This window comes from Erpetoichthys calabaricus, chromosome 1 (assembly GCF_900747795.2).
Source record: "Erpetoichthys calabaricus chromosome 1, fErpCal1.3, whole genome shotgun sequence".
In the NCBI taxonomy this organism is placed as follows: domain Eukaryota; kingdom Metazoa; phylum Chordata; class Cladistia; order Polypteriformes; family Polypteridae; genus Erpetoichthys; species Erpetoichthys calabaricus.
This window is the reverse complement of record NC_041394.2, coordinates 31,148,936-31,171,834: the sequence shown is the minus strand read 5'-3', so window position 1 is coordinate 31,171,834 and position 22,899 is coordinate 31,148,936. Positions and strand designations below refer to the sequence as shown.

The window sequence follows — 22,899 nt, the reverse complement described above, 5'->3', positions numbered from 1 at the left end:
AGATCCCGAGCTGTTTTACCATGTGGTGGGAGCGGCTGCATGCTGCAGCAGTGCATGCTCCCCAACTTGACTTGACTTGTATCACAAATTTTGTTGTTTGTTCAGGTTTTCTTGTAGCATTGTGTATTTTTATTCTGATTTTTTGCCTCTTTCCAATTCTAAGCTTTATGTTTCCTGTATTTATCTTTATTTAGAGTTTTATGTGGATACCATTTTGTATCTAATGTTATATATTCACTCTTGTTCATTTTGAATTTCTATGTAGTGGTTTGAGCATGGGAAAGGTTCTATATAAGTAAAATGTATTATTATAAGGTATGACTCTAAATAAGTAAGTGCAGCTGATGGATGTAAAATGTTATTTCCTTGTGTCCATATATTTATTGGTTTTTGGTTTTATCTGACATTTTTCCTGTCATGCTAAAAGCTTTTGACTGTGTGTGCTATATGTCATCATCTTATCTCATTGCTAAACTGATTTTTATGGCCTTGTTTTAATGTAGTGTTGCTGAAGTTCCGCACAGACAAGGGTCGTGATCCACTACCAGAATGTTTCCCAGAAGACTCTGAACTTCTCCTACAGATACGCAATGATGTTCTAGACTCACAAGGATTAAGCAGTGATCTTCTTCCTGATGATTTTGTCAGGTGAATACTATAAAGGAAAAATGTTATTAGTTCTGTTGTTTATTATTTTTGTTTGTTATGTGTTACTGCTAAGACAAAAAACATTAAGCTATTCAGAATTGATCTCATACTACTCTTGACTTTGCAACATCTGCGCTGCTTGGGACTATAATATAAAGCAGCATAAAGACATATTTGGGAAGATACACTTAAAAACTGGTGTAATATTTAGTATAATTTTATAGCTATTATTCCACATTTTTAACCGAATTAAAAAAAATCTGTCTTATCCTATTGGGTAACTAATGTAGTAAATCAAAACCATCAGTTTTTTTCTGCATCTGTGCAAGTTTTAGGTCTTTTGTGGATCTCCTGAACTTTTTCACCCTTAAGCTTTTGAGGCAGTGCTATGTGGATCCTACTCCATTGGGCCCTTAAAGAAGGCCCTTAACCTGAAAATTGCATTGGGGCACTTACTCTGCTTTCCCATCCCCAAAGGGTGTGCGAAAAGACAATTTCCCCTCTGGGATTATTAAAGTATATCACATCAAAATCAAAAAAGATAATAAAAAACAAGGACTAAATATTTAGCACATTTGCAGGTTTTCTCATTATCACCACTAGGTGGTGTAGAAGTTAATGGAATGTAAAAGAAATTCTTTGGCCAATCTCTGTTCTGAATTCAGCTGGTCTGGTGGTATATATCCAGGTCGATATTTTAGACTTCTTGTTAACTATTTATACAGACAAACAAGTGATCTAAACATTAAATATGAATTCCTTAGAGTTGAAATCTCACTGAACAGCCTGTTTATAGCTTCAGGATTATTTTTAAGTACAGCTCTGTGTAGATTTAAGGCACAAGGGATGCACTTGTAAATAATTTCTCGTGGGCTTTGATATTTTATCAGCTATGATCAGCATTACACAATATTTTGTTTTTATTGTTTATTTATAGATGCTACCCCTTCACAGCCATTGATTTAACATCTTTAATAGCATGTTTTATTTTGTCATCCATTAATTTGGAGTAATGACATAGAATTTAAAAATAAATGTAAACCACAACATGAACACATTGTTCAGTAAGATTGCATAATTATTACATTAAAGACTGGCCTTAGTGCAGTAGCAAATGCCAGGATTACCAGAAAGAATTTTTTGTTTCCTCTACTTCTTTCAATTATAGGGCAACACAGTGGCACAGTGGTAGTGCTGCTGCCTCACAATAAGGAGACCTGGGTTCACATGGAGTCTGCATGTTCTCCCCGTGTCTGTTTGGGTTTTCTCTGGGTGTTCTGGTTTCCTCCCTATTCCAAAAGAGGTGCAAGGTTAGGTGGTGATCCTAAATTGGCCCTAGTGTGTGTATGTGTGTGTGTGTGTGTGTGTGTGTGTGTTCACCCTGCAAAGAAGTGGTGCCCTGTCCAGGGTTTATTCCCGCCTTGCGCCCTATTCTTGCTAGGCTAGGTTCCAGCAAACCCCCACAATCCTTTTCAGGACTAAGCAGGTTATAAAATGATTGACTGACTTCTTTCAATTATAATGTCAAGATATATTTATGCCATATTCTCAGTTTGTAAAGTACTGGTTCAAAAATCAGGTTACTTTCAGTGCTAACAAAAAAAAACATGGCTTCATATTACTGTAATGTGAGTGCGTGTATATAAGGTTTACCCATCCAGAATTAGTTGAAGCCTTGTACCTCATACTGAAGGGATAAGCTAGGTCCTCCCCAAATCTTGAGCGGAGTCAAACAGGTTTGAAAAGGGATGGGCAGAAATTTAACTAAAAACTGGCTTTTGAAATAATATTAGAGGTTCACTGAAAATGTAGCTGTGTTTGAAAAGAAAAAAAGAAAGCAAAGTATATTTTCGTAAAAGACATTTTTAAAACAATTATCATGTTATATAGTGGTTGATTCGTCAAGTTTACAAAATTTGAACCAAATAGCATTTTATTTGTGCTTTGCTAGGATGAATAAATATTTTAAGTTTAAATTGTTATATTTTTGCCTAAAAGGTTTTAATATCTTTGTGGCTATGTGTATTTTGCATCATTGTGTTTCCTTAGTCAGTTATTTGGCGTTATAAGCTAGTATGTGTAGGAGAACCTGGAGTTTTACAAACTTTAACTAAAAAACATTGCAAGGAAGGAGTGACTTTGACTAAAATAAACAACCATGAGATCATTGTTCATGTATTTTACTTGCGTTAGGGTTACAGGCTTAATGTTGTCTTTTATGTTTCATTGCAAGTTAGCTTTTAGTCACTAATTAATATTCTGTGTCAAATCATTTCAGCCTTGAATAAAAAGTACTGTTGGTAATACTGTAGCATTTGAACCCATAACATAACCCCCTTTTTATCACTGAATTATGAACCGGTATTTAAGTGAATCGGCTTAATATTTTTTTACAGAAAGTGGCATATTGCACTTGGCTGACATTTTCCTTTTTTTTCTTATTGATTAGTATCTAGTTGATCTTTTTTTAATGATTATAATTATAGTGCTCTTGTACCCTTTTGGCTTTATTCCTTCTGTCTGTCTGTCTCGTTTAATTCTTTTATTTAATGCCATTTTTAAAATGTAACTCTCTTGTCAAACACAGAACTTAGTTCAAGCAAATGGAAGGCTCCGTAAATCTGAGGAATCATTGCATGCATTGCTGCTCCACCTGTTTGTAATATTTTGTAGTTATTGTTTTAAAAGTGAAAGTGAAAATCATTTGCTCTGGCAGTTTATGGATTTTATAGTGTTTATAAAGGTCATTTCGGAAAAATTTAATCCAGAATGCTTAATAATGCATTCTGGAACAGCAACTCAGTTGCTAAGTTCTGTGCAGACATCATTGTTACACTCTTAGTTGTTCTGGTATTACCTGAAATTTGGGTTCTGAATCTTCAGGGTCACCAGGGGGTGCCACTGAGCCCCCAAAACCCAGACACAACCACACAGAGACAGTCCCAGGTGCAAATTCATTTTTTTAATCGCAAAAATATATTTATCAGGCTTCTTCTTTTAGCACATCCCAATACAGCACATCAAAACAAACTTTCTTCTTTCTCCTCTGCTCAACTCCCCTAGCTGAGATAAGCGGCTTATTTTAACTATGAACAAGGAATACTTCGGGTGCTAGGGTATAGCCCACTGGAAGTTCTACCAGTCCCTGAAAGTACGGATTGTGAATCTCAGCCACTCCCCTGTGCAGCCCCCACAAAACCCAACAGGGCTGCCTCACGGAACTACTGGTCCTATCCTGCCCTGTAGGTGTCTGGGTGGGAGTCCTAACTCAGGGAGGCTGCCATCAAGCATATTGAAAGGACTTGAGAAGATGAGCACTGCTGAATATTTTCTCCTCCATTTCACTGGCCTTCCGGCTGGGTGAGAGTCTCTGTTCAGTTCTGGTCAGGATGCCAGCCCATGTGTGCCATCCATTACAACATTTAGATATACAGTGGGTACGGAAAGTATTCAGACCCCTTCAATTTTTCACTCTTTGTTATATTGCAGCCATTTGCTAAAATCATTTAAATTAATTTTTTTCCTCATTAATTTACACACAGCACCCCATATTGACAGACAAAAAAAAGAATTTTTGAAATTGTTGCAGATTTATTAAAAAAGAAAAACTGAAATATCACATGGTCCTAAGTATTCAGACCCTTTGCTGTGACACTCATATATTTAACTCAGGTGCTTTCAATTTCTTCTGATCATCCTTGAGATCACCTTCATTTGAGTCCAGCTGTGTTTGATTATACTGATTGGACTTAATTAGGAAAGCCACACACCTGTCTATATAAGACCTTACAGCTCACAATGCATGTCAGAGCAAATGAGAATCATGAGGTCAAAGGAACTGCCTGAAGAGCTCAGAGACAGAATTGTGGCAAGGCACAGATCTGGCCAAGGTTACAAAAAAATTTCTGCTGCACTTAAGGTTCCCAAGAGCACAGTGGCTTCCATAATCCTTAAATGGAAGACGTTTGGGACGACCAGAACCCTTCCTAGAGCTCGCCGTCCGGCCAAGCTGAGCTACCGGGGGAGAAGAGCCTTGGTGAGAGAGGTAAAGAAGAACCCAAAGATCACTTTGGCTGAGCTCCAGAGATGCAGTCAGGAGATGGGAGAAAGTTGTAGAAAGTCAACCATCACTGCAGCCCTCCACCAGTCAGGGCCTCCACTCAGTGCAAGACACATGACAGCCCGCATGGAGTTTGCTAAAGACACCTGAAGGACTCTGAGATGGTGAGAAATAAGATTCTGTGGTCTGATGAGACCAAGATAGAACATTTTGGCCTTAATTCTAAGCGGTATGTGTGGAGACAACCAGGCACTGCTCATCACTTGTCCAATACAGTCCCCACAGTGAAGCATGGTGGTGGCAGCATCATGCTGTGGGGGTGTTTTTCAGCTGCAGGGACAGGACGACTGGTTGCAATCGAGGGAAAGATGAATGCAGCCAAGTACAGGGATATCCTGGACAAAAACCTTCTCCAGAGTGCTAAGGACCTCAGACTGGGCCGAAGGTTTACCTTCCAACAAGACAATGATCCTAAGCACACAGCTAAAATAACGAAGGAGTGGCTTCACAACAACTCTGTGAGTGTTCTTGAATGGCCCAGCCAGAGCCCTGACTTAAACCCAATTGAGCATCTCTGGAGAGACCTAAAAATGGCTGTCCACCAACATTTACCATCCAACCTGACAGAACTGGAGAGGATCTGCAAGGAGGAATGGCAGAGGATCCCCAAATCCAGGTGTGAAAAACTTGTTGCATCTTTCCCAAGAAGACTCATGGCTGTATTAGCTCAAAAGGGTGCTTCTACTAAATACTTAGCAAAGGGTCTGAATACTTAGGACCATGTGATATTTCAGTTTTTCTTTTTTAATAAATCTGCAACAATTTCAAAAATTCTTTTTTTTGTCTGTCAATATGGGGTTCTGTGTGTACATTAATGAGGAAAAAAATTAATTTAAATGATTGTAGCAAATGGCTGCAATATAACAAAGAGTGAAAAATTGAAGGGGTCTGAATACTTTCCGTACCCACTGTATATAAGATGTAACGTGTACAGTAATTACTACTATGACTGGCTGTTAAGTACTGTTACCACCGATAAAAACTGTTTCTAAATCTATTGGTGGAAGTACAAATGGCCCTGTACCATGTGCTGAAAGGGAGGAGTGAGAAAGATGACTAAGCAGCATGGCTGAGGTCTTTACTAGTACTGGTTGCTTTTCTAAGGCAGCATGTGTTGTATGTCTTGAAAAAAAGGCAGCTGTTTGCCAGTAATATCCACATCCCCTTTATAGTGCTTTATATATATTGAGCCAAGCAGGTGCAATACCGTAAAATTATACAGTAAGTGAAGACGGGACTGCACTGTACATCCACAAATGGTTGTCAGAACAGATGGAGAAATCTGTGTTTTCCTCAGACGTCTGAGAAAATAGTGGCATAGGTGAGCTTCTTAACAATAGCTGAAATGTGATTATGAACACGTGATTACAGAAAATGTCAAAAATGCATCTGTAATTGAGCAAAGGTAAATGGCACAAAACATTCATACTCTGCACTGCTGTGGAAAGTAATGTGCATTTCTTTATTTTTATTACGCTTTTTTTTTTTTTTTTTTGGTTCTTTATTTCGCCTTATACAATTTCTTGTATTAGGAATTTGTTAATTTTCACATACCCCTTAGGGTCAGAGCGCAGGGTCAGCCATTGTACAGCGCCCCTGGAGCAATTACAGGTTAAGGGTCTTGCTCAAGGGCCCAGCAGAGTAGGATATCTTTTGGCAGTGACAGGGATTCGAACCAGCAACCTTCTGGATACCAGCATAGATCCTTAGCCTCAGAGCCACCACTCCATTGTGGGCTGTACTGTAAAAGTAATCAAGCTTTACCTGTATGATGTTTTTTTTCATTACTACTGTGTAAATTATTTTAATTAGAATTTGTCACTGACCTTGATTTTGTTTTTAGCAAAGACCAATAGAGATAATGAAACATAAAGCTCTGATATTGCAGACCGCTCCATACATGTCTCTTAATTAGCAAAGCATCTATTTTTATAATAATTCTGAATTGCGTTTGGCTCTGGAACTCCAATATAGGCACCTGAATGTCACATAGTTGACATTAGTATCAGCGTCTCCAAATCTAAGGTCATGGTACTCTGCCAGAAATTATGGCTTGTACTTGTCAGGTAAGGGGTGAGTTATTTATTTCCCAGATGGAGGAGTTCAAGCAACTCACAGATCTTTTCAGGAGTAAGGGAGTAGATAATAGTGAGATTGTCCAATGAATCCTTGAAGCAGTTTTATGCTCATTATACCAGACTGTGGTGGGGAAGCAGGAACAAATTTTGTGGACGAAGAGATTGATTTATTTACCAGTCAGTTTACACCCCTATTCTCATTTATGGCCACAGGCATTGTGTAGTGAGTGAAAAAACTAGATCACAAGTACAAGCAGCTGAAATGTGGTTCCTGTATAGTGTGGCTGTGCCTACTCTCAATGACAGAGTGAGGAGAGAACCTTGGTGTAGAACAGCTGCTTTTCTGGATCGCGTCAGAACCATTTGAGGTCGCTGGGACATGTAATTTTGATTCCTTTTGAACACCATACTTGGGAGGGGTACCTAACATAGCCTGAAAAAAACAAGCTTGATGGAAAGACCCAGAACATACTGGAGTGGAGGGATTATGTCTGTCAATGAATTTGCTGGGAATCAGGAGATGTTTTCTTCCCAGCTCAGTATGTTGTTACAAGGAAAACTGGAATGGCAATGTTGATGAGTAATAGTGATATCTTGTGTATTAGCAAAAATAGTTTACATTCAGATAAATTGTTGTTAATGGAACTTTAAGGTAAAAATACTCATTAGGAGAACAGGAAGTTGAAAACTATTGTAGAATGAACCACCATTCATTTTTTTATTCATTGTAATATTAGATAAGTGCAGGCCTATTTGTAGGTAGGTGACTAGTCTATAACAAAAAATATATTCTAACTTATTTGTGCATCTTACTTTTCCCACTAGAGGGAAAAGAGGTGTTAGTTGAACTTACTGGAAGAAAGAACGTGGCTTGTCAAGAACAGTACCCTAGCCATTTTTTAGAAGGGTTCAGCAGTGTGTAAGTCTATTTATAGAACATGTAAATAAACAGAATCTTTTTTTCTCTACATAAATAACTAGATAATAGTGAAAATTAGCTTGTGTGAAAATATTACTTGATACTGAGTTAAAACAAATTGTTGTCCTCCTGAGATAACAAAGTCTGCTGGCACACAGTTCATTGCTTATAAATAGACATTCACTAAGCTGCAAGTGTATTTTTATGCTGCCCTGGGGAGTGGAATACCCGGTAAATGTAATGCTTTGTCTCTGTGGTCTCAATTGCACAACTGCAATAGCCAGCAGGGCTGAATACATGTTATGGTGCTTTGGGCAAAAACAAAATGAAGCTTTAGTGACAAAACTAACAGTAAGAGTTTAACATCTCCTAAATTGTAAATGTGGCAATAATTATCTAGGATGGCTTCACAAAATGTTAATTTTATTATTTGCAATCTTTTAGAACCATTGAACAATGATTTTACAGATCTTACAATGAATTTAAAGTGTGCTGATTCTCATACTCTGATGATTTGCCTAGTCCAGCAAATCTCTAGCTGTGGAAAGGCTGAAACACTGGCATGTCCTCTGTGCCAAGGAAAGAGAACATTAGAGCATATCCTCAGTTGCTGCCTGAAAGCCCTGAGTGACGGGCTTTACTGTTAGAACCATGAATAGGTACAGAAGAGAATGCCCAATACCAATACCATGAGTGAAGCTATGTCCATATCTGATCATCTTTGCCCACTGAAGCTAATAATTCTTAATTTAAGGCACTTGCTGGCCTACTGGGAAAAGCAAAGTTCTGACAATGGAGAGTTGACCTAGGAAACCGCTCACATTTCCTGAGCACTTCTTGACAACCATGCCTAGTCCAAACATAATGCTTCTGTTAGCGGCATGTAAACAGGTATTCATGTCAGAGGAGACTGCATCCTGGGAAGACCGGATGGAGGAGGCCCATGAAAGGAAGAAGGCCAGGTACCTAGACTTGGTGGAGGAGTGCCACAACCAGGGATAAAAGGCACACTGTATGCCAGTGTAGATGTGCTGCAGAGGATTTTCTGGTCAATTCCTCTACAAGGCCTACAGTCAGATAAGCATTTCAAGAGCTTGAAAGATGAAGGCCATAAGGAACAGCACAGAGGCCATAGAACAAGCTTCATGATGACTGCGGAACAAGAGGAGTGGTCTATGGCAGAGAGCCACTCGGACACAATGTGTTCCAAAGGCTAGGGTATGTGGTGTTAAAAGGCTTGAAACACCCAGTGAATCTGAGTTACATCATGGACATCTTCTAGCATTTAGTGCATTATTAATACCACAGTAAGTCAATGTCTTTTTCAGAGCATTTAATTTGACCTTGAAGACGGTAAATTTGGTAGAATATTAATATATTAGAAATCTTGGCTGCAGATACTAGTAGTACTATTGTCACATGTACAATGAACAGTGAACACTCCAGCACCATGATAAACATGAATATATTAAACACACAACCATGTTATTTAATAACAAAAATCACAAATACAAGTTTACCTTATGTACTCCTTAGTCCTGTTTCTAAGCGCCCAACCATTGTGTCCCAATCAATATTAAGTCAAGTTGGCAGTACTGACACATGACCATGGAAATGTTATTATGAGGTCATATGCTAAAAAAAAAAAGGTGCCCTACCCTTTTAAAGTCAGGGTGTGAAATTGAGCGGCATAGAAAGCCATTTCAAAAGAATATACCAGCACCATAAATAAACTAATACATAAATTATTTGTACTAATATGTTCTACAGTACAGCTAAAGAAAGTTCTTTATGTTTTGTATTATGCAAATGTAAATGTAAACATATGGTGTGTATCATAGTCAAATGGCTAAAGTGTTGACCTTTAAACCCCAATTCTGCCCATTCAGTTCCCTCTATCTATCTCCTCCGACTTGCTTTGTGATTCTAAACAACTCAATGTACCTGCATTTGCTCTATTTAAGGCTGTTTGCACAATTGGCAGAAGTTAACATCATTGCTGATGTCATTCATAATGTATTCCTGTTGATCATGTACAGTAAATAGGTTTACACTATATATTGTACATCATAATCACAACTAAAAGATCAATCCTGAAGGGTAGAAAAAATATTTTACTCATACAATACCACAACAGCCTCCAATATTCAGTAAATTTCAAAGGTCCAAGATTATTTGGGATAGTCTGTACAAGAAAATGCAGGTTTTACCATCGGGAAATATATTTTGTATTCCTAGGCATTCATGCCCAAAATATGTGGATCCAAAATTGGATACTTTCTATTTAAAAGACAATTTCTCTTTAACAGAATTTGGTTGTGACCTTCCTGTCTTTAGAAATATGCTATTCCCCTCACACCATTGAGCTAAGAAGCACTGAGCAATAACTCATTAAATTAGTATTTTGCATGATCATTTTGGTTTTTATTCACACATAAGAGAGAAGGGATGAAAAAAGTCAGCTACGATGCTCAGTTCACCATAACCTAATAATTCACACTATTACAGCCTACACAGCGAAGTAACACAGACATTGGGGACATACAATGAAAGTGCCTGATCAGTTTGCATCTGGACTGTATTCATATATTTAGTGTGCTTTTGCTTTCTTTAAAATGGAAACTTGGTTATAATAGAAGAGAGTTTGTTAAATCTAGAAGAATAAGAAACACACCTTACATTGTCTTTTCTGTGCAATATTTTACCTTGTAATTCCACTGCTTGTTGGTAAATGTTTTCAAGTTTATTTTAAGCACTGTTAGTATTATCTGACATGTGTCTTTGTATGCACTGCTGTTATGGCAAAGAGAAGTGTGCTTGTAGCATTTTGCATGTTGTGCATGCAATGTAACTTATAAAAATGGTGAATAAATGCCATTGTTATTTTCAAGTCCAACTTCTGCCAGCTTTCAAATTGTGTGAGAGCCTTTCCTCTTCCTAGTTCTTTATGTATGCAAGGAAATAACTGCTTATTTGGTAATTTAGTTTCTTATTGTGCTAAAGTATGGACAATTAGTACTTTAAAAAATCCTACAGCCTGCCATGTTAATACAGTATATATAAAATGCATCATTACAAGCCAAGTGTACTAATCAGACATTGAAGGTAAAGCTAAGGGAAGTGAAAATAAAGTGTGGGCTCAGGAAAGACGTTACGTTAGCTGGACTGACACAAAGCTCTAAAATAGCCTATAGAAATATTGAACTCTTTCCATTGACAGTTTAAAGTAAATCATTCTCTTGTGTAATATTTGAATAGTAATGTTTTCAATGATATGTACATTTTTTTAGGTTTTAATATGAAGTGCTTGTTTAATCAAAATTCTTAACAGTTTTTTTTTTTTTTTAGTTTCAGTTAATGATTGTTTTGTTCTTGCTTTTCCTATAACATTTACAGTACATTATTCTTACCTGGACTCAAATAATATTTTTAAAATTTTGGATTGCACTCAAAACTTCAAAGAAGCAAAACGTCAGACTGCCACACTTTTGTGGGGTGTCAGTGGATACTTGATTTAATGCGTGACTCTGCTCTGCAGATTTGTATAATAGTGCATGCTTAAATACATGGATGTCTGTTCTAATGCAGGAAAAGGGTGTTTGCTTTATGAGGAGACAACATTAAATACTGTCAAATGTTCTGTTTTTACACACGACAACACTACTACTTATATTTATTACTAGTATTTAAATGAATACTGCCATTTGGCAAAGGCAGAATTTTTCAAATTAAGTGGAGAGTCATTTGTAAATAATTCACTTATCAATTGTGTGAAATAAAAGTGTAGAGTTTTAAAAAGTGCTCGCCTCTAAAAGAAACATGATAGTTGTCTGAAAAGCAGCTTATCAGAGATTAATCATGGTCTGACTGGTCAGTATCCATTAAGAAAGAGGTGTCTGGATTGATGGTATTCTTTATTTTCATTTCTGTGCAATTACCTTTTTCTTATTGTTTTGTTATTTTTCATTGAGGTGTGAGTAGGCTGTCATCTATGGCCTGTTATGCATGAGGGGCAGCCACTGATAACTTGAATAATTTTTGCGTATACAGTACACACAACAGGATCATTTAAGTCTATATTTGTAGTATAATCTAAAAAAATTAGAGATGGGTTCCTGTGCAAATTGAATTTAGTATCATAAGTGGTGTAATATGAAAATTACTCCCTGAAATGCATTTCCTGCTTCCACACATTCCACTCGGTTAATAAATGATACACTTGAGAGCAACCATTAGTGCAAGAAAACTAATCAGTTTCTTTAAATATGAGCAACTGCTACTAGATAGAGTGGCATGGTGAAATAAATAGAAATATTCTTTAGCTTAGGAATCAAAAATGTCAGGACATGAGCATTTGCTGAAAAATGAAGAAATTAATAATCCACCTTACTCAAAAAAACAACTGCATCATTCAGTTAGATTTGTTTAAAAAAACACTTGGAGATTTCTGCTGCATTGTTTCTTAACTGATGAAGTTACTAAAGTTGACATCTTAAAACCTCATAGAACTTAAAAGTAAATGTAATCTTATGTTTTGAACCCTGGTGCTCACTGATTGTTTTTGTGTTAAGTGGAGCAGTTCTTAAGTAAAGACCCAGGTTATATTATAATGGGTATGTTAGACTTGTCAACTGCTGTTGCTTATCTCGTTGCCAGGCCATGTTACATGACAAAAAATCAGTGTGCATGTCAAATTTAATGACTTTTCTCGACTGTTTTTGTGACAGCTTGCTACCTGAAGGAGCTGGTGCTGACTGAAACGTTAACCAGTATAGCTACAGTCTTGGCCCTTTTACTTTTTTCCATTCTGTTGTGGTACACAAAATATGACACATCCGACAGATGAATTTCTCTTCTGTTTGTAAGGTCTAAAACACCAGTGTTTCTTAATCCATCGTCAGTTCATTTTATCCATTGTACTTTCAACATCGTACTTGTCAGCTCTCATGCACACAGAGCCCGGTGTTATGGCTAAAACCAATCAAACCTGTTTGATTTTGTTGTGGAAAGTCAACAACTAGTTGGAGTGAGTCACTGGGGATGTCACACCAGCCAACTGGTCTTCACAGTAGGGCGCCTCACACTGGCTAAGATTATGTAAATTAAGGCTACAGCTGAAAATTACTGGAAAAGTTGTTTAATGTGATTGTTGCCTTAAGCAGTTTTATCCTGAGCTCATCATATTGTTTTGCCTTCTAAAAAATTATAATTTTTACCTGTCCATGAGTACAAGTATTAACATTTTTTTAAGTTTAAACTCCACATGGGATATAAATACTGTATTTCACAATATTGGTGTTCATTGATATAAGCTTTTAGGACTACAGTACTTAACAGTATGCTATTGCTTTTAGTGGATATTTTCAGTTCTTGAAAAATAACTTAATTGCCGCTCTTTGGTTGTAGTGGAAGTGTTGAAACGTGTAATCAGCCTCTTGCACAATTTAAATTTTTTGTTTGTTAGCTCCTTGCAGTAATATTGGCCACAACTTCGAATTTCACACGAGGTAAATTTTAAAAGGCTACAGTATTGTCTGCTCTGGTTTTGAGATGATACAACATTTACTTAACAAAAAGAAAAATATTTTCTCATATAACTTACTTGATGGTCAGATGGGTAACTTGATGACGGAAGTGGTCATAAACTGTAAAATTGTTTTCATAATTATAGGCAGAAAGTGCAAAGTGAAAATAACTTTAGTTTTGTTCTCCAGATTCCTTGTTGTGGGTAGTTTCTTCAATACTATATACAGAACTATAACAGATAATACAGTTTTTCATTTGATATACTTTGGTAATCCTAGATTGTCCTTGACTTTGGGGGATCAGAGCGCAGGTCAGACATTGTACAGTGCCCCTGGTGAAATGTTTAGGTTAAGGGCCTCACTCCAGGGCCCAATGGAGTAGGATCCCTTCTGGCAGTAATGGGAATTGAACTGGCAACCTTCCAGATACCAGCATAGATCCTTAGCCCCAGAGCCACCACTCAGTATTGGGTCACCATTATTAGGTGTGTAACACTTTTTTTCCAAACAGTACATTCTGCCAATGCCATATCTCAGTCAACAGTTATCAGGACTAAGGTTAAATGGATCTTGTGAGGTCTCCTAAGTACAGATATCTAGTGAGTTAGAGGTATTCCAATATAAACACAGGTTCAGGTTGTGTCCTCCTGCACTTCACTCTGACTCGCTGAGTGAGGTTGAGTGGCTTCCTTTATACCGGACCCGGGAGTACTTCTGGTGTCGCCACATTGCATCCAGGAAGCACTTCAAGGTCAGGTGGGAAACCAAACCCCCACCCAAGGATGAAACCTCCTCCCAACAGCTCCCTTTGGCGGTTCCAACAAGACCCAGTTGGTGATCTCCTTCCATTAAGCTGACCACACGGCGGGGATGCCAGACCATGCTCGGTGTCCATGACAACATGTTGTTGGTGACATGATAAAAATAGTGTGAAAAACCTTTTAAGATCTTTTTTGAAATTAATTGTAGTAAGAGGTCAGGTACAGTGACTTCTAACTGATGTTATTGATAACGTGCAATATCAAATTTATTAACTAAGGACCTGTAAGGATTCTGTGTAGACAGGAGAAGCTACATTGTTTTGTCTGATTTTATCACCCTCAGTGTGGAAAGTAATAAAATAAATCACTGAGGTGTTATGTCTCTCAGTTTGTGTACTACTGGTACAATTCACAAAATTCATACAAATGTTTAATGTCCCCATGTTTTCAAGATGTGCCCTCTTGTTCCTAATTTGTACATTGCATTCCACTGTAATGCATAGCCCACTTTTTCATTTGCAGTCTTCTTAAAGTCCCATTAAAATGCTGCAGATAGTGTTAAGAAGGAAATTTAATGTTAACTTTATTAAAAGAAAGTTGTTTAAAGGTAATATACTTAACAATGCTTAGTCTTAGTTTTTATACTACATTGCCTCTTCTCTTTGTACTTTTCAGCAGATTAGAATACATCTTTGAACTCAAACTCTTTTCTGTAGGATTTTTTTTTAATCTAGTACTTGACAAGTTCAGCTGTAGTTTTGCAATGTGTCCAACTGCAGTGGGAATGTCCTCTGACTGTCTGTTTTGACTTTGTGTTAATCTCTCTACAGCTGGTGTTTTTCTGAAATGGCCCCTGTTTGCGCAGTGGTAGGAGGTGTGCTTGGGCAGGAAATTGTTAAAGTAAGACTTTTTTTTCTCTCTTGTATTAGGATATGAGAGTTAGAGGGAACTACTGAGATAAAAACGCAAAAAACCTTGAGAATTGTAAAGGAAGCCCGCTATAGATTAAATAGAAACTGGAAATGTCAAGTCTAAACGTGAAGTATTCCAGTGTGTTACTTAAAGCTACATAATGTGAGTGAAAGTTACTTGATGCTGATGGTAATTGTACTTTTTCCCAGCATCGTTTTTTAAATATTCTGGTAAGTCTCCTCCTAGTCTTTGTGTGAACTGGAAATATTCACATTGTTCAGTCTTTCCTCATAGCCCAGACTGTGCAGTGTTTGCTAACTCACTGATCTCTTTTCCCTTTTTCAGTGTTGTGATGTTTTTATTTTATCTGCTGCCCAAATACTTTTCCAGTCTTAGGCCCTTTGAAGTTTCATTAATGAGGGCAAAATATTTTTAAATAAAGGATTGCCTGCTCTGAAAATGGTATAAGAGCAGTTTAATGAAAGATATAAATTCATTCTACTACAGTTTTTGAAAATATTTTGACTTATGACACTCACATATGTGTTAGAAACTAGAAGCAATAATAAGGCAGCAACTGTTAATTTTCTTCATCTGTTCCTTGTATGTATGCATATATATATGACAAAAACAAAAATGAAATCATGAAACAAATTTGTAACTTGGCAAAGATTCTCAAATTTCTTTCATTCTGTCTTCCTTCCTTTCTTTCTTTCTGTCTTTGTTTTTCCTCTCCAGGCACTTTCCCAAAGAGATGCACCACACCGGAACTTTTTCTTTTTTGATGGAATTAAAGGAAGTGGTGTTGTTGATTGCCTAGGTGTAAAGTAATAAAAAAAAAAACTGCAAACGCAAGTCTCAATTTACAATAAAAAGAAACTGTAAAGTGCTTTCATTTAAAGTTCTCTCCAGCAGGTCTATTGCAGTACGTCTGTTGGGAGTTATTTTTATATGTGTCACAAATTAGAGTTTGGTCAATCCCAGTCAGTAGTTTATAGTAATCTACCCTAAAGGATTTAAAGTTATTACTTGTCACATTTTCATGTTGTATTCCAGAATGACTTTTCTTATTAAACTTTTTACATTTTTTTCCAACTCCATTGTCATTATTTTGTTCTAACACAAACAGCTGCAAGTTAAGTTCAATTTTGGAAACTGTTTTTTACTGTAGAAAAAATTTCTGAGGATTACCATCTGCATTGTTGCTTAACTAAGGTGGTTCTATACAAATTATATAAGTAGAACATTCTTTCTTATTCTGTATCTTTTTTAATTTTTTGTGTACAGCTGTAAATTGAGCAACATTAAAACAGAATACATTTTTTCAGGTCATGGATTTAGCTACAGTGCCTTCAGAAAGTATTCAGATTCTTTGACTTTTTACACGTTTTGCTATGTTACAGCATTGTGATAAAATCATTTAACACTAGAATTACCAGAGCCTACGAAAAAACTTGTAAATCCGTCCCACCTTAAATCACGTCTTAAATCCGTTTGCACCTCTCCGCCAGAGTCCTTTGTCATCTAAATGTGCTGATAAACACAAGCTACTACCACCGACTTAGAACGAATTTCTCCTAGCTCATGCCTTGCCTTGATTTGATTATCTGGGATTGAAGTGGAGTTTTAGAGTGGAAATAATATAGTGTTATTTGGAATACACGCATTTCATGTGTGTTCCGTTTCTATAGTAGTCTGTGCAAACACATTTTTAAAACAGAAACGTTTTTCATATTCTAATAGTAAATGACAAAATGTAGGCATAAACTATATAACGTATGAAGCCTGAAGTCCATATATCAAAGAAACACTTCCACAAAAGGTACAAATAAGAGAACACGTGCGCTTTTATTCAAAAATATAACTGCACAAAAAAAAAAGCCGCATTAGCATGCCACATTGACACTCTTACTACAACCGCCGCGGTGGCGTAATGGTATCAGCTCCTGACTGGGGATCAGAGGGTGGCGAGTTCGATCCCGCACGGCTCCACTTCGAGAAGTGAACTGCTCTTATTCTTACAATTTTAGAATAACAATATAAATTTGATTTCAGTCTGTAACAGCCGGTGTAACTTATGATACTGGTAAAGGTTAGCTTTTTTTTTTTTTTTTTTAATTCACTTTTCATTCTCGCAGTCGCATTCAGAATCAATCCATACAACCCCATCTGACATAAAGATGCGCTATAGGTCTGCAGTGTACCACGATGCATACTACCGCACCCTACACCCCCCCCCCCCCCCAAAAGGGTTCTGACACACAAACGCTGGCGAAGCTGCCTTCTTCGTATCTCACCGTCACTTGAAATCAGCAGTTCTTAGCATTGCACCACGCAAGCTGTCGTATCAACCACCAACTGTAACTTGCTTTCTTTATTCTTCGGTTATAGTCTTGAATAAAAGTGCACTTTTATTTATGTGAAAACAGCTGTGTCAGATGGGGTTGTATGGATTGATTCTGAATGCGACTGCGAGAATGAAAAGTGAATTAAAAAAAAAAAAAAAAAAAAAAAAAGCTAACCTTTACCAGTATCATAAGTTACACCGGCTGTTACAGACTGAAATCAAATTTATGTTGTTATTCTAAAATTGTAAGAATAAGAGCAGTTCACTTCTCGAAGAAGTGGAGCCGTGCGGGATCGAACTCGCCACCCTCTGATTCCCAGTCAGGAGCTGATACCATTACGCCACCGCAGCGGTTGTAGTAAGAGTGTCAATGTGGCATGCTAACGCGGCTTTTTTTTTTTGTGTAGTTATATTTTTGAATAAAAGTGCACGTGTTCTCTTATTTGTACCTTTTGTGAAAGTGTTTTTTCGTAGGCTCTGGTAATTCTAGTGTTAAATTCTTCAACCCCAACATCAAGCAACACTCAGTAACTCAGAATGACAACGCAAAAACAGCATTTTAGAAATTTTAAAAAACTTTGCCCCCTGCTCGCTTCGCTCGCCAACCCCCATGTTTGGTTTTCCGGATACACACTTTTAAGATTTTTTTTTTCTTTGAGTTGTTGCTATTTCATTAGTTTCACTTTTATTTCAGAACATCTTTAAAAACAACATTTGGAATTTTTTGAGTCCCAACATGCTGAATTTTTTAAATGAGGTCAGTGAGACATGTGTTTAATGACTTTGTACCATAATTCAGGATTGGTTTCTCTGTTTGGAATTTCAGCACAGACAAAACGATCTTCATCATCAGCCATTAATCTTTTTTTTTTTTTTTGCAAAGTAACCAATAAATGCTTGTGAGGTAAACCCCGTTTTTGAAATTCTCTGACTTAAACTTCAAAGCCTTACGATATTTACATACTTCAGACATATCACCTATGTCCATATATTCAATCTCTATTCGCCTTTTCATATTCCTCTGAGTAATAATTTCTCTTTGTTTGTGCTAATACGATCTTTACTTTCTTTGTTTTGACACATTCAGTTTTTTCTGTTTTCATATTCTGTATCTTGCTCTGCATGTGTTTCGCGCCTACGTTTTTTTTTTTTTTTTTTTTGAGTCTTTTGAATTCCACTGTTTTCATTATCTCTAACCTGCTCTGCATGTGTTTGGCCCCTTTGTTGTTTAACCTCTTTATGACGTTTTACTTTGTTTTCTACTCTTTGTCTTCTATTTCTGACCTTGCTTTGTTCTGCTATTTTTTCAATTACACGTGGTCCGTGATGGTTATTTTCCCTTTTTTTGAGTAATAATTTCCTTTTGTTTGTGCTAATGCGATCTTTACTATCTTTTTTTGATACTGTAGCGACCTCCGCGTCCGGCTCGAAAAGAGAAGAAGTAAAAAAAAAAAAAAAAACAGACAGACGTAGTAAAGTCTCACAAAAGTTTTACTTGAACAATCAAGAAACAGAACGCTGACTTCATAATCCCCAAACACAACCTTGTAGCACCCTCTCCAACTCCCTCCTCCCGTCCTGGGACCCCCCCTCTTACCACATCAATCAATACCCCGCTGTCAGTCTTCCATGCTGTACTCCACCCTCCCTCAATTGAACCTAACAGTCACTCCAAAAAAAAAAAAAAGGCTTCAACCTGGAAAGGACGCTACAATACTGTTGAATTTTACTGCTTTCATATTGTTTACCTTTCTCTGCATGTGTATCGTGCCATCGTTCTTTTTTGGAACCTTTCGAATTCCACTACTTTCATAATCTCTAATCTGCTCTGCATGTGTATAGCGCCACCGTTTTTGAACGTCTTTATGAAGTTATACTTTGTCTTTTAATTCTGAGCCCGATTGGACGTGCTTTTTTTCCAATTCCACTTGTTCCGGATTGATTATTACTTTCCTTATTTTCTGAATTTGCACCTAGATTATTCTTTTTCTTTTTTGCATTTTTTTCTCTCTAGCTCTTTTGAGTCTCTTTTGTCCACGCTGCTCTTTCTTCTTTACTTAGTCGTCGACGTTTCATCTATAACGTATTGTCCTTATACGCTTTATATGCGCTGAGAGCCCTGGATCTGTGTGTGCTCAAAGCCTTGACACGACTGAGTGTTTTGCTGCCCGTTGTCTTATTTGATATTGGTTGTAAGTAGGGCATGTCTTGCAAGAATCTCATGTTCTTCGTCCCCGTGAGACGGTCCTGGGTCAATCTCTTGGCACAAAGTCTCATGTTTAAGGTCCACGCAAGACGCTCTGTGGCCAATCTCTTTCGTCTCGCGGGTCTTTTAAGTGTCTTCCGTGATCTTCACGTCTCGTCTCCCTAGTCATTCTCTCCCAGGAATTTTTTTTATAATAGATAAAAAACTGAAATATCTCATTGACAAAAAATATTGAGATCCTTTACTCTTAGTTAATTACTTAGTTGATGCATCTTTGGTAGCATTCACAATCTGGAGTCTTCTGAAGTTTAACATGTCAAGCTTCACACACCTGGATGTGGGGATTTCCTGATATTCTTCTCTGCAGATTCTTTCAAACACTGTCAGTTTGACTGGAGACCATCGGAAGACAGTTACTTTCAGGTCTCTCCAGAAATGTTTGATTGGGTTCAAGTCTGGCTTATGCTGGACCAGTCAAGGATATTCCCAGAGTTGACTCTATGCTGCTCCTGTGTTGTCTTTGCTTTGTGCTTAAGGTCATCATCCTGTTGTAAGATGAACCTTTGGCTCAGTCTGAGGGCCAGCGTTTTCAATAAGCATATCTGTCTTTTGCTCTGTTCAGCTTTCCTTTGACCCTGACTAGTCTCTCAGCTCCTAACCTCGCCTTCATGCTCCATCATTGGAATGGTATTGTGCAGGTGATGAATAGTCCCTAATTTCCTCCAGACATGACACTTAGATTTGACACCAAACAGTTCAATTTTGGTTTCCTCAAGCCAGAGATTCTTGTTTCTCACAGTCTTCAGAGTCATTTAGATGCCTTTTTGCAAACTCCAAGCTGGTTTCCATGTGTATTATTATCTGGACACTCTGGCATAAAGCCCAGATCGGTTGAGTGTTGCAGTGATGGCTATTCTTCTAGAAGCTTCTCCCATCTCCACACAGGTTTTATGAAGCTCAGCCAGACTGACAATCAAGGTCACCTCGCTTAGCAAGGCCCTTCTTCCCCCGATTTCTCAATTTGGCTGGGCAGCTAGCTCTAGAAAGAGTTGTGGTTGTTCCAGATTTCTTCTGTTTAAAAATTTTGGAGGCCACTGTGCTCATGAAACCTTCAATGCTACAGAAATGTTTTGTAGCCCTTCCCCATGTATGTGCCTTGACACATTCCTGTCTCTAAGCTCTGCAGGCAATTCCTTCAGCCTCATTCTTTGCTTTTTATTCCAATATACATTGTCAACTCTGAGATATTTTATAAACAGGTGTGTGCCTTTCCTATTTGTTTCCAGTTAATTGAACCAACCATAGCGACTCCAAACAAGATGTAGAAACATCTCAATGATGATCAACAGAGTGGACTGCACATGAGCCAAACTCCAAGTGTCATAGCAAAGGGTTTGAATACTTGTGTCAATGTGATATTTAAGTTTTTGATTTTTAATAAATTTGCAAAAAAAAAAAATGCCTAATCCTGTTTTCACTTTGTCATTCTGGGGTTTTGATTATTGCTTCATGAGGGAAAAAAACACATGAAATGATTTTACTGTAAGGCTACAACATAACAAAATGTGAAAAACATGAAGGAGTCTGAATAATTTCCAAAGACGCAGTATATCATTAGTGCTTGTGGATATTAATTGGTAATTTAAAGTATGTGCTTGGATATTTATTTATATTTTAGTCAAGCCTAACTGATATTTTATTTTATATTTTTATAGATCTTGTTTCATTTAATTTTGTAGTCTGATACTTCAACGATTACCTAAATGATATAGCTAGAATGTACACACAAGTGATCAAATGAACCTGATACAAGTAATGTAGAAGCTTTTGTCCTGTCATAAATTCTTAAAGGTTTGTTATTTTATTTCTGATTAAACTCAGACATAGAAGGCAGTGATGTTAGATTTATTTTTCATATAAACAGTTAAGTCACTGTTTCATATACCATATGCTTAGACTTTGGTCATTTAATATGTTTATTTGTTAGCAAGCCCACCCTGCTCTAAATAGCAAGTTGAGATATCTGGGAATAATTTATACTTGGAGAATATTGTTTGTATTTTTAAGTAAATATAGAACAGTGAGTTAGTGATATTGTGTGCAAAAAGTTAAAATTAAAATTTTGAGTGTTGTTTCTTGTATTCTGCCTTCTGTTTCGAGCTTATTTTAACAACTGTTAGTCCCTCTGATATGCGGTTTTACATATCACCCAGAACAGTATTTCTCAGCCACTGGCTTGCAACCCACTTTTAGGTTGTGAGCTGCCGCTGGTGGATCATGTGTTGCTATTGTTTATAATGGTAGTAGGTCACAAAGTGTGTCACCACTCCGACATTCTTGCTCGATTTACCCCCTGCTCTGCCAACCAAGGTGGAACCACCTAAAAAGCTGTGATGATTGTCCGTAAATCACCCTATTATATGTGAATATCCAACTACAGAGCCACAGCACCATGCATCACTGTAGGGTAACACCAGCAGTTTCCCAGCAGAAGTTAAGGTTAGGGGTTAGTGTGGTTAACATGTACTGTGAGCAGTTAAGATTAGCGGTAAGTTAAGGTTAGGGGTTAGTTTCCTAACCATATGCTATAGACGTACAGTAATGTCACTTCCGCCATGAAACTGCTGGTGTAGAGCTGCTACCCCAGAAGTTTTTGTGTAGACACTTAACATGGGGAAAAAGTGGGTTGTGACAACAAAAAAGTTTGGGAAACACTGATGTACAATATAGGCTCAGAATCCTTTATTATTTTTTAGAATATTTAGAGAGTCATTCTCCGTGCAAAACTGCACACCTTGCTAATCCTCCCACTGAATAGAAGACATCAGAAAATATAGCCCTACATGTTCACTGTAGATTACAAATGATTTCTATAAACTAAAAATAGTCTTCATTGTATTACCATATGTACTCATCTATAAGTTGGGTCTTGAAGCCCGAAAAATCAATCATAAAATCAGACCCTGAATTATATGCCAGTTCAAAAATGACACACTTACCAGTATATATATATATTTTTTTTGTAACATCTTCTTGCTTCCTCCAATCTCGCATCAGTTTCTCAGACACATCGAATTTTGTTGCAGCAGCGCAGTTATCAATTTCTGTCGCAACTTCAACAACTTTTAATTTAAAACCAGCTTCATATTTTCTTCTGATCGAACGCTCCATCGTAGATAAGGTATGCTCTTACAATAAAGGTGCATGAGGGTGTGAGACACAAAAAACACAAAACAGTGCAAATGTCACTTCGGAAAAGTTTGGATACAGTTAGGTCCATAAATATTTGGACAGAGACAACTTTTTTCTAATTTTGGTTCTGTACATTACCACAATGAATTTTAAATGAAACAACTCAGATGCAGTTGAAGTGCAGACTTTCA

At 37.2% G+C, this 22,899-nt stretch overlaps 1 protein-coding gene across 1 annotated transcript in view; it reads left to right on the top strand.

Moving 5' to 3' along the window:
- The window catches only part of sae1 (SUMO1 activating enzyme subunit 1), a 50,439-nt gene extending 34,381 nt beyond the window's left edge, over window positions 1-16,058 (top strand). The window contains exons 7-9 of the mRNA XM_028797286.2: window positions 504-648; window positions 14,882-14,951; window positions 15,702-16,058. Of these exons, the coding sequence (XP_028653119.2) occupies window positions 504-648; window positions 14,882-14,951; window positions 15,702-15,794 (308 nt within the window). The 3' untranslated portion in view covers window positions 15,795-16,058. The remainder of the gene's footprint in view (window positions 1-503; window positions 649-14,881; window positions 14,952-15,701) is intronic.
- Window positions 16,059-22,899: the final 6,841 nt, after the last annotated feature.